This window comes from Gopherus flavomarginatus, chromosome 9 (genome assembly GCF_025201925.1).
Source record: "Gopherus flavomarginatus isolate rGopFla2 chromosome 9, rGopFla2.mat.asm, whole genome shotgun sequence".
Classification (NCBI taxonomy): Eukaryota; Metazoa; Chordata; order Testudines; family Testudinidae; genus Gopherus; species Gopherus flavomarginatus.
The window spans coordinates 8,517,703-8,532,318 of record NC_066625.1 but is presented as its reverse complement, the minus strand read 5'-3'; the positions used below and the strand labels follow the sequence as shown (position 1 = coordinate 8,532,318).

General features: G+C 48.6%; 1 protein-coding gene across 1 annotated transcript in view; it reads left to right on the top strand.

The window, feature by feature from the left end:
* NATD1 (N-acetyltransferase domain containing 1) overlaps positions 1–14,616 on the top strand; it is a 35,162-nt gene continuing 20,546 nt past the window's right edge. The window contains exon 1 of the mRNA XM_050966612.1: positions 1–290. Within this exon, the coding sequence (XP_050822569.1) occupies positions 194–290 (97 nt within the window). The 5' untranslated portion in view covers positions 1–193. The remainder of the gene's footprint in view (positions 291–14,616) is intronic.

Sequence of the window (14,616 nt, the reverse complement as noted above, 5' to 3'; positions counted from 1 at the left end):
GTGTGTGTGTGTCAGTTTCAGCAGGCGCTCATCATGTCTGTCCCCGCCGGTCATCGTTCTGTACCTTCCCCCTGCTGACCAGGGAGAGAAGGAGCTGGTCCAGCCCTAGAAATAACTAAATCTCTCTGTCCCCGCACAGACGTTAAAAAAAAAAAACAAACCCAAAATTCCAAGCAACAGCCCACCCAGCAACATGGCACATGCAGCTCAGCTCAATATCCTGGAGCAGAACTGCCCCATCCAGGTGGAGCACGATCGCAGGAGGAGACAATTCACAGTGCGGCTGAATGGTAAGGTCCCGGCTGATCCTGGGATCTCACTTTTCTTTCTTCCCTTTCTCTCGCTGTCCTCCACCCTCACCCCCCACCCCACCGGTTTTCTATCTTTTGTTTGCAAGTAAAGCAAAGAGGCTGGTAACGAGAAGAGTGCCCTCTAGCTAAACCAGGGACTGGCTTTCCTCTCACAGCTAGGGAATTCTCTCGCTTCCTTTTCCTAAATTATTTTACAGCAACATCGAGGGTGGTTATGCAACAGATTAGTTTTGGTGTCAACAAAGAGCCACTGAATACCAAACAGCTATAGAGGAGGTAAAGGTCCAAGGAACGTGCCTAAATCTATTCCCCTGCAAGCTCTTCTCTCAGTAACCTTCCATTCCTCCTCTATCCTGTCTTTGTTACTTTCTGGTAAACTGCTGCTGTATCTGTTCTGCTCAGGCTGGTAGAGGAACACCTGTCTCTGTAAGATCTATTTATAAACATTTTTAGCTGTGCATAGCTGGTTACCTTTTCTGACCTGAATAGGAGGTCTGTGAATCTCCAAAGCTTGTCTCTTCCACCAACAGAAGTTGGTCCAATAAAAGATATTATCTCACCACTTTGTCTCTATTTATAAACTGGCCACTAAGGTTGATACTACCCACTTGTTCCGTTTTCTGTTAACTGTCTTGATTGCTAAGCCCTCCCTATATACTGACTAATCCCATTTTTTACAAAAATTTAAACTCCCTTCACTGACATAACTAACTAGCCCTGGATCTGGTGCTCAAAACTAACAGGAGCAGATCTAGCAGGTTGTTGGTTAAATACCTTTTGTTTTTTCAGACTGGCTGTGGAAAGGCACAGAGTGGAAATAGCAGACTTTCTATAAATTACCCTGGGATGTGAAAGATTATCCATAGCATGCAGTTTTCAGGACAGAGAGATAATTTTGATAGGTGCTTACAAAATAACATTTTAAATGCTGGTGGGAACTTCTTGGAGTGTGACTTCTCTGGCTTTGGTGCTGTCAGTAAATTGCACATAATGAAAGTGTTAAGAAGCCAGGTTGCAGATTTGAAAAAAGAAGTAATTTCTACCTTGGAGTGTGGAGTTGTAGGGGGAGGAAGAAAACCGTTAGGCCTTATTCTGTAAACACTTATGCATATACTTGACTACTGTGAGCAGTCTCACTGTTTGAGTGGGGCTACTTGCAGTAGTCAAGTTAAGCACGTGTGTAGGTATTTGCAGGATTAGAACCTCAGGCTACAAACTGGTCTATAACATTCAGAAAATAGAAATGAAAGCTTGATGTAGCTAAATAAATTTGAAGTCCTCTCCATGACCCCAGTCCTAAAAGTGCATGGCCCATGTGCAGAGAGCTCTTTGCACAGGATGGGGAGGTCCTGGATCTGATCTGTTATAGGCCCAACCCTGTGACCGCTTAGCACAGAAGAAATCCTACTGAAATCAGCAGGGCCGCCAAGAGCAGGTTCGGGCCCTGGTGAAAAAAAAAATTTCGGGCCCCCCAGCAAGAGTGGACCGGCTAAACAGAGCCAACAAAGCCGGGCCCCATGCCCCCTTCTGGATCGCCGGGCCCCAGTAATTTGTACCGGCTTCCCCCCCCTCGTCGGCCCTGTTCAACTGATGGGCGTGTTTGCAGGATCTGGGCCTATTATAGTTAGTAATACCAAAACAATCTGGTTCTAATGTGGACCCTAGTAGCCATCCCTTTTGCTGCATTTGATTAGTTATAAGAATGAGAAATAGGCACCCAACAATATCTCCTGTTGTCAGGCAAAAATTTTCTCAGCCAGTTTTAATGGTTAGTTCCAAACATACAATGATCCCAAAGGCTGTGTTGGTTCTGTTTTGTTTTTTGTTTAGTTGAGTAAAATAGCCTGTCTTCCAGCTCTACAGAAATTGCAGGGTAGATTGCTTAAAAATGTCAGTGGATAGTTCAGAAATTATATGTGCAGTAGGAGGCATTCTCAATAAAACAACAAGAATAGTCCTACATTTTATTCCAGTTTGTCTGTTTGTTTGTTTTTTAAACCACTAATTACAAGTGCAATCTTCAGGCTGAGCAATGGGTGAGAGGGACAGGACAGGACAAGACACTAAATATTGCAAGCTGAGTATGGGGAGACAGAGAAACTGATCAAGCCAGGCAGTCTCTTTGAATTGCAAGAGATCAAAATACATCCATTGTGATGAGTTTCCACTTGAAACCTGTATGTAGAGTCATAAATTGGTGCCATCGTTTAAAACGTTTGCATGTGCAAAAAGTGAAGGGAAGACTATGGGCAGAAGATTATTAGGGACTTAATTTCTCATCAGAGTACTCCAGATTAAAATCTCTGGCAGTCAGATTGTTGGCAAGTGATCTTCAGCAGCTGGAAAAGGGGCTGGTGGAAAATACACTTCAAACAAACAGAAAACCACTTATTCAGAAATGTAATGTGGATAAGCTAATTTCAGCCTGGCACAAAATGAGTCACTTCAGTATCGGACTGATTTAACTCCTGTGAGGTCAATGAGAGTCACTCCAGTGGGAGCTGGATTGCGTCCCAATGGTCAGATTTTCAAGATCTCAGTGCATTGGCTGTCAGTGCCTCAGTGGTTGCTGCTGGCTATGGGGCATGTGAGAATCTGGCTCAGAGTTCTTTTGAAAACTTGGTCCTCCATGATTCCAAATGCAACATCTCAGCAATTTTATGATGAGCGACTCATATTACTGTTACGTACTTCTATGCCGCTGTTCATCTGCACAGCTCAAAACACTGTATGGAAATTTAGGAGTATTGTATCCATTCTACAGATGGGGAAATAGAGGTGCAGAGAAATTAAGTGACTCACTCAAGGTCACATAATGAATCAGTGGCTGAGCTGGGAATAAAACCACCAAACTTGTCCTAACCGTTCGAATGTGCTCCATATTTATTGCTCCAATGTCAATCAATCTTTTTATTTTCATATTATTATTAGCCATTCGTTTATAAAATCATAGCATAGAACCAGTCACAAGATAAACATCTCTCATTAGGAGACTGGAAACAAGCATCAAGCCACAATAAATCTCTGGCAGTGAGAGACCTTCCCTCTGTACCATTTCTGCTGTGCGTACTCTCAGTGGCACTTTAATGCCCTTGTCTGAATTCTCCCTAATACAGTAAAACCTGCAAGTATAAGTCGATCTCCTGTGAATTCGAAGGGGTACCCAAATCACAATGCTCTTGTCATATGCAACGTGATGCAGGCGTACCAACAATTCTCTGATCCCCTCGCATACCATCTATGGGCTTCAGGAGTCATTGCTAGTTCAAAAGCATCTAATGGTACTGGTGTGCCTGAAACACAGATGTAATTGTATATAGGTTAAGAACGTGTCAGTATCCATAGCTGTTCATGGTTCATCATTGTTTCCATTTGCTCCCTGTACGTAACCTGATGATGAAATTCTCGTCTCTCACATGAGGCATATTAATCATCTTAGGGGGAATTCTTAGCTTCCCCCCAGTTCTCCCCCAAAAATTCTTTGCCATATATGGTTTCTAAAATTCTGAATAAAAACAGCTGTTTCATTTAACGCATTCCCATTCCTTCTTTGCCTCCCAAATGCTGAAGCATCAGGACCTGAAAGTGAAACTCGCTATAAACAGACTTTGCTGAGTTTCATTGTCCCACCTGAAGGGAATGCAGAAAGTAAGAAGACTGGGTTTTTAATCAGCTACGGTGTTGTTAGTAACACGGGCAAAGAAAACGGTCCACAATATGATTTTCTTTGTAAGCTGACAGAGCTCCTTTAACATACCACAGCTGTCCTCTCCAACTAGTTCATCTTGAGGTAAATTCTCAACAGGAAACTGTTTTGGTTTTTTTTTAAGTGAGCCTCTCTGTTTTCTAAGTAAGTCCCTTTCAGTGGCAGTTGCATTGTCTCAGCTTAATACTGTACGCTGTGGTCTGCTTGTTTTCTCCGTAGTAACATGCCAGTTGCTTGGTGTCATTGCTAAGAAATCTGGTCTTGCTCTTGGTAGAGTGCTCCCTGGATCAGACGGATGCAGTAGCTTCTCAGAACAACTTGTTCCTCTTAATTCTGCCTTTCTCTTCTGCAGTCACTTCCTCTAACAGCTTTAATGATCCTCTTTGAACTCCCCAGCCATCAAAGTTGAGGAATAGTGTCCGATCTGCATTTCCTCTCTGGGCTGAGAGCTGGGGAATGATCTAGTGAGGAGAAAATAAAACCATTCCCTGGGAGTGGCTTCTACCTCTTTTTAAGGAACTGTGCCAGTTGACCAAAGTTGGAGTCAGATTCACCAACAAAGTCTGGAGGTGTTACTCTGGATTTACGCCAGTGTAACTGAGATCAGAATTTGGCCCAAAGGCAGCAGCTCGTGTCAGCCCTACCCTTCAATGCATTGGGTGCACACCATGCTCTGTTGTGGACTGGAACACGCAGAAGCAATGGCAGGGAAGCGTCAGAGGCCACCTGCCTTCAGTCTCATCTATCTAGTATCTGAACATCTCCCACAGCTTTACCGTATCCCCTAGCACCCCTGTGAGGGCAGGAAGTACTAGTGTCCTCATTGCACAGACAGGGAACTGACACAGTGAGACTAAATGACTTGCCTGAGGTCACGCAGGAAGCCTGTAGCAGAGCAGGGAAATGACTCCAGGTCTTCTGAGTCCCAGGCTAGTGCCCTACCCACTGGACCTTCCTTCCTCTGTGGCCTCATGCTCCTCACGCAAGTCTCAAGCAGTAGTTGTGACTAACATCCTAAAGCCTGAGAGCCGTTTGAAAGTGGAGAGGGTGAGGAGCTGGCGAGACAGCGCTCTTTTGTTGCATACAAACTCCGTTTTGGCCGGCCTCTGGCAGCGCTGAGTAAATCCCGGTTTCACGAACTGCCCGGAAACGGTGAAGTTAGCCCAGAATCGTGATTTATTTTTCCTACAGCGGGAAGGCAGAAGTGGGAATGTCCACTTCCCCCTCCTTGCTGTTGGGAAAATCACAGCCCTGAGATAATATGGCTGTTCATGGCAGGCCGGGGTGGAGTGGAAGGGGACTCTAAGCACCTGGCACCAGCGTCTTTCTGTCTGGCTAGCCAGCAGGGAGACAGGGCCGGCACTGACAAGGTGAGGCAATTCAGAGCCCCAGCCTGGCCCACCCCACAGCAGCCACTTGGAGCATGTGCAGGTGTGTGAAGGGGGTCCTTCCCGGGGGGGTGGATCAGGGTGTGTATGTGAAAGAGACCCTCCCCAGCAGGTTGGGGGGGTTGGATCCTGCTCCTGCCAGGGAGGTGCTCCTCACACACTTGCTCGTGCTCCAAGTGGCAGTTGCCAGTCTCAGCTCCTGCGATGTCTCCCCTAGGCCGGCTGAAGGCTGCTGGAGGGTGGTCTGGGGCTCCTAAATTCTGTGTGTTGTCGGTGCTGCCTCCCATCCCATGCTGGCCAGGCAGGAAGCTGTACCAGCAGCCTGGGCTGGAGCTGGGCCAGATGGACAGTGCCGTGTGGTAAGACACTCTCTACCCATTATACCACATATGCCCCCGGGATGGGACCGGCCTGCTACCTATCCACCCCTCTCTGGGACAGGACCAGCCCACTGCCCCCCTGGAGCAGCCAGGGCCTCAGCCAGGAGGAGGAGGCTGGAACGTCTGCTTCCATCTATCCACTGTTGGAAAAGTCACAGCAGTTTGTGAGGAGGGGGGACTTGGTGGCTGTCTATCCCCTGTGAAATGCCAGCCCTTACCCTTGGTGCTGCTGTGATTTTATTTTAATAACCCGCGATTTACACAAGCCCTTATCTCTGAGGGAAGGTGGGTGGGCTTGTGATCTTAAGACCCAGAACGGATGCCATGTGTTCTCCTCTTTGTGGGGAAGGGTTAGCTACTAAGTGACCACATAACGTTTGACTCAATGAAACACTTGTATAATAATTAAAAAAAAAAAAAAGTCACATGCTGAATGCACTTACAGCCTGATTTTAAGAGGAGCACCCACGACTCGACGAGGGCTGCAGCCTTTGAGCACCTCTGCAATCAGTTCCCTAGTGCGCTTAGCATGTACTGAAAACACAGAGTGTTCCCTGAAGGGATGGGCTCTATTTGTTTCATTTTGTAAGACTAGGAACTAAATTCAGAGGAGGTGTGTAAAGGAGTGTAATGGTGCAACCCCCGCAGTGTAGACAAAGCTTTAGATTCCATTTTATTTGGTCAGACTCCCTTAGAGCTACTGATGCATCCGTGATTCACATGCCAAGGAGCCAGAAAAAGCTGAGGGTCAGAGGCCTGCTTTACACCTTGTTACATCATCCTCTTAGTTGTGTTTCTTGCTTCACTCCTCTCTTCTGACCCCTCAACTGCTTAGTTACCCTGACTCAGACTCCCTTACGTTCAGAGGGCCAAATTCAGGAGGCAATGTGCAAAGGAAAGGCGTGTCTGCAAGTTGCACATTATCACGTTTATTGCAGTACTACCTTGGGGCCAGCCACAGTGGGGGCACCACTGCGTCGAGTGCTGTACAAGCAGAGTAATACCATCCCTGCCCTCGGAGAGCTTAGGGCCGGGGTTCTCAAACTGGGGGTCGGGACCCCTCAGAGGGTCGCGAGGTTCTTACACGGGGGGTCGTGAGCTGTCAACCTCCACCCCAAATCCCGCTTTGCCTCCAGCATTTATAATGGTGTTAAATATATAAAAAAGTTATTTTAATGTATAAGGGGAGTCGCACTCAGAGGCTTGCTGTGTGAAAAGGGCGGGCAGCGATCGATCCAGCGGGGGTCGATTTATCGCGTCTAGTATACTCTCCCTTACTCCAGGGAGAGAGACAACAGGTTTCCTCCTTGCTGCCCCCTTACACTATTTCTGGCCTCCTGGCTTTACAGAATCCCCTGCCTGTTCCCTCACAAGTGAGCTGCTTTCTAATCAAAGCTCTCCACACAGCCTAAATCTTCTTCGTTTTCCGCATATGTGAGTGATTGGGCCCGCCTGGCCTAATTCCGCTCTCTCGGGGCCAATGTGGGGCATACAACCCATCCCATATAGCTGTCCTGGCAAAGAACCCATAGCGTAAGCATGGCCTTCGAGTCCCCTCTGAACTCTCCCCTGTGCATCTGCCACCATTTCAGACGATGAAAATAAATGCTTGAATTGCTTTGGTAGCAAGCTTAGGCACCTTGTTCTGATCTCACCCATCCTGGGTAACCATTCCTTTTCCGTCCTTTGGAGAGGGAGCGATTCCTGCTTTGGCATATCTGTGTAAGAGAGGATCAAAGCGGACCTTGCACAGGTAGGGAAGTCAGGGATTCAACCTCTCAGCTGGCCAAGGGGGGAACTTAACAGTGAGCTGGGATGGCACCAAATAGAATCACACTTCATTTTTCAGTCACATTGGTTTGCAGCACTCACACTCCAAGAGTTTTTAACTGATCCCCAGTCTCCTACAGCACCGGCAGAGCCCATTTAGGGGCAGGAGAGGTATGTGAAAATGACTTTGTGGTGATTCGGCAGAGTTAGTTCATTTAACCAAGATTCAGGTTCCATTTCGTTTCTAGGTGAAAGTTCAAGAGTTCTGACTGGAAGTTCTTATTCTCTCTTATCTGAATCATTCACCCTACTGCACAGTGTGGTTCACTTAAACCAGTACCCTGAAAGGAACAGAGCTTTGGAAATCCCTATCTTATCACTCTACCCACATGCAGAATTCAGCAGCCATTCGGTGTTCAGGTGCAAACTGCTGCAGAGGGCACAAACACACTGTGTTATCTCCGAGGTACTTACTTGTGTTCTTTTCTTGTGTGGGTATTCTTCGTATACAAAAAAGGTTATTCTGAATGGAAGAGTTGCTGTGCGTGTCTGGAGGGGAAATCCTCTCATTCAGAGAAATATATGCATGTATTTCTTTTCACGCAGTTAAATTCTTTTTGGAGGTACCTGACAGAGCAGTAAACTCCCAGGGTACTAGCACAAGACAGCGATGCAAGAGGAAACTGTCCTGATGCAAAGACTAGATCTGCTAAATACGCTTTCTTCAGACCGAGCCACCAGAGTTCATAAAGGAGCAGAGCCCTTTGATCTGCTAACTAGTCAGCGAACTGCAGTTTGTCACGTATCTGCTCATCAGATTTCTGAGATGCACATTCTCCCTCTCTTCTGCCCTGCCTCCCGTCCCTTCTGTAACGGTTTAGCTCATGGAAGCAGCTGATCTCTCAGCTCAGTGACCACAGCTTGTGGGGCTGGCTGAGCAGATGTGTTGCTAGAATCTGGGTTTTGTGGTGGGAGGCCAAAGCCCTTGACTGTCTTGTGTGGAAAGTGTTGGTTTACCTGCCTGTAACTGAATCTTGCTGATGACTGATTGCAAAGGTGAGGCACTGCTCAGCTTGCCTGACACCAGTTCAGGATTCATTAGCTGTGGAGATTGCTTCTCCCCCTTTGACTCCACCCTCCCTCGGCACTGCAGCAAGGCCAGGAGCGTGACGGAAAGGAGAAGCTGGCCCAGTCTCTTCACTTTCTTCCGTCCGGCAGGGACTGCTTTGACAGGGCAACTTCTTGGGGACAAGGAGTTCTACTCCTGCGTCTGTTCTGCAAGGCTCAGTTGTAGCCCTGAGATCAGCTCCTAAGCACGATCCTGGCTCCATGAAGTCACCATCTCCGCTCCTAGGAGCTACAAAGCTATTCAGAGCTCACTTATGTAATGCAGCCGGAATCTCAGTAGCGCATTTTGACCTTGCCTGCACTAGGTGTTTCTAGGGTGACCAGATAGCAAGTGTAAAAAATCAGGACGGGGTGGGGAGTAATAGGCACTTATATAAGCAAAAGCCCCCAAAATCGGGACTGTCCCTATAAAATCAGGACATCTGGTCACCCTAGGTGTTTCCCTCATTAGTTACTAGGTGTTCGCTAACGTGGTGAGAACACACTTCTTTTCCTAGTGATCCCGAGGCCTGAGATTGGGCCCCTGTGTTCCTAGCTTGTCTTGAAATGAGACATGCTTCAGATGAAGGAGCCAGGATCCCCATAGTGGGGGAACTGATTCCTCACCCCGTCAGCTAGCGGTTTGTTTGTGCCCTGATGCAAGGGGGTTTATATCCCTGACATGGTCATCCTGCGCCTAACGTACCTGCTGATGTTGCACCTCTCCCTGCCACCCTGCTTGGTTAATTTCAAATTTATCATCTCTTCGCCATCGGCAAGTTTCTCGAACCATCCGGAACTAGCTGGAATGTGTGCTTGGGAAACTTGCCTGATAAGTTTCACTGGGGAGTCTAAGGTCTTGGTCTCCGCCAGGAATGCACTGACTCACCATTAACGTTAACACAGCATTAGCACTGGTGGAAATCCTTTGTAAATTTCCCCCGATAGACTGCGCCTCTGTCAAGCAATAGCAACCGGGAGGGGCCCAGACGCTGAGGCCATGTCTTACACGTGAAACGTAGAGATACTTCATTACACATGGCAAACTCAGTCAACCACCACGTCTGCATCCTAAAAAGCCCACTACAGCTACTCGCTTTTCTGCCACGACTTCCAAAGCTGATCTCGGGTCAGTTAATTGAATGGCTTCCCCCCTCCCATTCCCAAAGTCAACAGGTTTCAATCCATTCCGTTTCTCATAGGCAAAGCTTTACAACATGGCATGAAAAGTCATCTGACGTCACTCAGTCTCTTACTCAGCCACGGTCACTGCTGCAGGGGAATCCTGAGCAGGAGTCTGACTGGAGGTGAGAGGGCTCCAGGATGCTAACTTCATCTCTCCAGGTTGTGGCTGTTTGGGCTGGATGGGGAGGGAAAATTGGAGGCCTAGGAGATGGGAAAACAAGAAAGAACCAAGGAAGAGAATCCAGACTCTGACTAGAAATATCTGTGCTTTGCCCCATTAGCTCAGAAAGGGCCCTGGACAGGAGTACCATGTGCTGGTTGTGATCTTTATAGACTGTTTGTATCTTCCATACTCCTGGCGTGTCCCAAAGGGGTGAGTTAGGTGGTGGGGGCCCAGCGACCCTGTAAGCTAATGCAAAAGCTATTAAGACAGTTGTTCTCAAGTTGTTCTTGCAGCCCATGTTACTATGAATTGATGCATCTTTCCTGTGCTCCTCAACCACCCTGCCCTGTACGTTCACCCTTCCCTCTCCTCATTGCACACGCAACAGAGTGAGGGAGGAGGAATGTTTCTCTCTGCTGTTCTCTAGTGTTTAGATCTCTTCCTCCTTTTGCTCTTCATCTGCTCAGGATGGAGGCTGGGGATGCTCATTTTGGGGCCCATCAGGTTGGGCTCACATGCTGTCCTGGCCGAGCTAAATGCCATGGGAACAGACGAGAAGGCTGGGGCAGCAAGAGGCTGCAGACCTGTATATATGAGCCGCTCCCAAGGCTTGCTGGGTTAGGAGCCACCAGTGGGTGAGGGAGAGAAGAGGCGAGCACACGTTTGGTGGGGGTGGCATTGATCAGACCTGTTTTTGCCATTCATTTGCTAGTCCTTTTTGTAACAAGCCTAATTCAAAAGTCTGACTCGCTGGATTTTGACTCTAAGTTCTCAAGCACCATTTTTCTTCCTTTGCCAATCTGTAGATTTCAGTTGTTATCGGTGGAAATATTTAATGGTCAGTTTGTGTGTGTGTGTTTGTGTGAAATTGACCTTTACCGATGAAAAATCTAAGCCCCCCCCCAAACCTACCTGTGGGGTTGAGGGGTTGCTCCCGGTAACCTTTAAATCTAACATTTCATCTCTGGTCGTCCTTCTAAATTAGCTCCTCTCCCAGGTCCAGTTCTCTGCAGGAACACGTGCGGTAGGATATTATATACATTGTAGGATATATAGCACTGTGGTGACTACTTGATAGTGCGTGTACGGTGGCAGCCTTCCATTCCTGACTGAGTTCAACAGGCCTGTGGTGCCAAAGTATCTGAAGACCCCAGGCTGTGGGGCAAGCTCGGAGGCGTCCTGTGCATTCCAACTGGACTCCCCTCCTTGGTTTGCAGACAGCCAAGTTCCCCTACAGTAAAGCTGTAACAGCTGGAGCTGCCTTCCTGGGCTAGAGGAGGGGATGAATGCTGGAACGGGGCAATGGCTCTGTTTCCCTGATTGGTTTGTGAATTCCCTGTTACAGCAGAATTGTAACTTCCCTGGCTGCCATTCTATGTTCTTTGCCGTCTCGGGGGATCTTGGCCTTTTTCTGATTTCTCTCCCCTACCTTCCACCCGCCCACCTTGACACCAGGAGGCTCTGCATAGGGTGTTGTGGCATTAGTGAAGTTCCTATTATTTTTTTTCAGTCAGGCAGCTTATAAAACACACCTCAGCTGGACAACTTTTTGGCTAGTCCTGTGCAGGGGCACAGAAGCCCTTAAGTAGAGTCCCTGGGGCTGGATGAAGAACAAATTCCCATGGTGATAAATCATTATTAGAGTGATGTTTCTGTGCAGAATATAGAGGAGCTGGAAGAAACGCCACTCGGAGTAGGGAGGCCTGCTAATTAGGGTACTGAGGTGGGACTCGGAATTCCCTGCTCCACCAAAGGCTTCCTGTGTGAATCTTGGGACAGTCACGTCATCGCCCTGTGCCTCAGTTTCCCTATCAGTACAATGGGGATAATGGCTCTGCTCTGGTGTTGTGAGGCTAAGTACACTGAAGACTGTGATGAGGTGCTCAGGTACTGGATGGGGAGATAGATTCCAAGAGGTGGGTTACAAAGACCTTCATGGTGTCCCTGACAGGCTGATTTTCTCAGGGTGTGGATAACGTGACCTGCACCTTCTCACACCTGCCCGTAGCTGCTGATCTTGTTACACACCTTCCTTGTGGCTGCACACCATGTGAGTTACACCAGCTCAGCCTGTGATGTGTGTTTGTCTAAGGCCCAGCTTCTCAACCTGCCAGGTGTGACTTGCGGGGGCGGGAAGGGTTCGTGACTACTTTGCCCTTCCCATATTCCTGGATGGCAGGAGGTAGGGAGTGTCCCAGTACAGAAGAGGTTGGGAACACTGTCAGGGAAACTCTGCTGCTGGGACATGAAAGCTGAAAGGGTGGAGGAAGGTGGTGTTCAGAAAGGGACTGTGAATCCAGAGTGTTTGAATAAATGCAAAGTAACAAAGGTGCAGAGTTACTGGTCTTCTGCTGTCTGTCTCTGTCTGTCTGTGTGTCTCTCTCCCCTTCCCTTCCTTCTCCTGCCCCCCTCTCCATGTGCCTCATCAGGCAGCATTCCCGATTTGATCTCTTCCAGATTTTAGCACCTGAATGTACAAAAGTGTTAAGCAAAAATCCTGGGCTCGAAGGGAAAGCCCATTTGAGACAATAACTGGCCTTCCAGGGCTGCCTGGCTGGCGATCCCTGGAACACAGCAGCCGTTTGCTCCATCCCCCACCCTGGCGCTGCCTGTTCTATTGTTTTCCCTGCTTGGAGGCTTCCTAGTATTGATACTGCCCAGAACAGCCCTCATTGTTCAGAGGGTGAGAGCAGGAGGCATTGCCCTGCCGGCTAAAGGGCTGGCAAAGCTGAGTCCAGGTTAGCCCACTCGTGCCAGTCACATGCTGATGGCATCCTGTTGGTGGGTATGTCTCTTGGGATGCTTGGCAAGGGGTGTCTACTGCTTTCTAGTGTCTGGAACACGCTTCTCACTAGGGACCCCTAACCTCTTCCAGCCTAACGTCCGCCTACCCCGCAAGGCTTTACGCTCACCCACCCCAGGATGGCTCCTGATTGCTGCTGAGGCATTCTCTGCCCTCTGATGAGCTGACCCATTATTCCATAGGAAGAGCTCTTTTCCATGCCCAGATGCGGGGGTAGGGGGTGGGAGGCAGTTAACGTCTTCCCTGATGCTGCCTGCTGCAGTCTGTCCATTGAAATCCTGCTGCAGTGTCCTGCTGAACCTGCTACATCCAATGATCCTGGGGGTGAATTGGGTCTAGTGGACTTGGCCCTTTGAGCAGCAGTGAAGCTAAGTTGCTGCCACCTTTTGGCAGCTGGTGCCAGCCTTCCCCCCCACTTCTGATACCCCTGTCAGCCCCACCAGACTGAATGAACAAGAGCTACAGTTGCACCCTGGCAACACCCAATCCGTGTGCAAACTGGAGCCACTTTCCTCTGTGTCTGTTGGGGATCTGCCCCATTAGGTGCTGCCCCTGAAGACCTTGGCAGTTTTCTAGGAGTGTCTGTGGGAGCTGGTTTAAAGCCCAAGTTTGCCACCTTGCTTCCACCGCTGCACAAGGGCCTGTTCTGATCATAATCTGTTGGGTGTAGTGGGTGGTGAGCAACAGGGGTGTGGGGCTTGTGCTGTAGATCCGCATGGTCTAGGGGGCTGGAGATTGGTTCTCTGAAGCCTGAGTAGTCATGGGTTTTATGCAAGTTAATCTCCACGCTTCCTGAAGAGAACAGAAACCAGGGACATATGCTGTTCACATTGCTTTGTGCCTTCCCTAAACTGGGGTAGAAGGGTTTCTGCTCTACGCCGTCAGCTATATAATCTGCATTGCATGAGCTCTTCTGGTTGCAATCAGCCCATGTGATGTTCCATCCTCTGTCCAAAGCTCCTTTGTGGAGAAGAGACCTCCTGGTGCACTCTGATCAAACACCATTAGTGCGGCATTAAATCCTCCCCAAGATAGACAGACTCTCGGGGTTGCTAACATGTGGGACCGCTGGTGAGAGAGCCCCTTGCAGATGGCCACTTATACAGGCTGGCTGAACTTCCTGGTGTCTTGGGGTCCAGTTGCTTCAGCTGATGCCTCATGAGTGCCTCCTTTCTTGCCATTGTGGAGTGGGGTAGGGGCTTCTGTCATAACCTCTCAGAATCATTTTTCATTTCATTCTGTAGTGTCCAGGCTGGGGGCTTTTTCAGCAACTCCCTCCCACTGCTCTTGGCACAGGTACAGTGCCATTACTTCTGGCAGTGGTAGGAGCGCTGTGAAGACCAGGTGCAGGTGTCTTGTTACCACCCTGTCCTCTGAATTCTTACAAATGAGATTGTCCCTTCCTCTCCTGCCTCTGGATCTCTATCACCGCCGGGCTGCAACCAGCACAGGTAGCATCGGATGGGGAGTGTCATGACTGGAATTAAGGAGGCGCCTGGATTCTAATACTGGCTGAGCCCCTGAGTCACTGTGTGACCTCAGGAAAGTCGCCTGACCTCCCTCTGCCTCATCCATGGAGCTGAAAAATCATGTGTGTTTAAAAAAACGGGGGGAGAAAGAGAGGAGAAAAAAGGAGGAAGAAAAGACAAGAACTCCACTGAAAACCAGATGCTGCATCGGAGATGAACTGAAGAAAAATCCCGTCTCATTTCCCAGCATCATCAGTGGCACTTCCATGCTATGCAAAGCTTTCATTTGAACAACTGAGACCTCTCTGTGAGTCTTTGTCCCAAGAGACTGTGG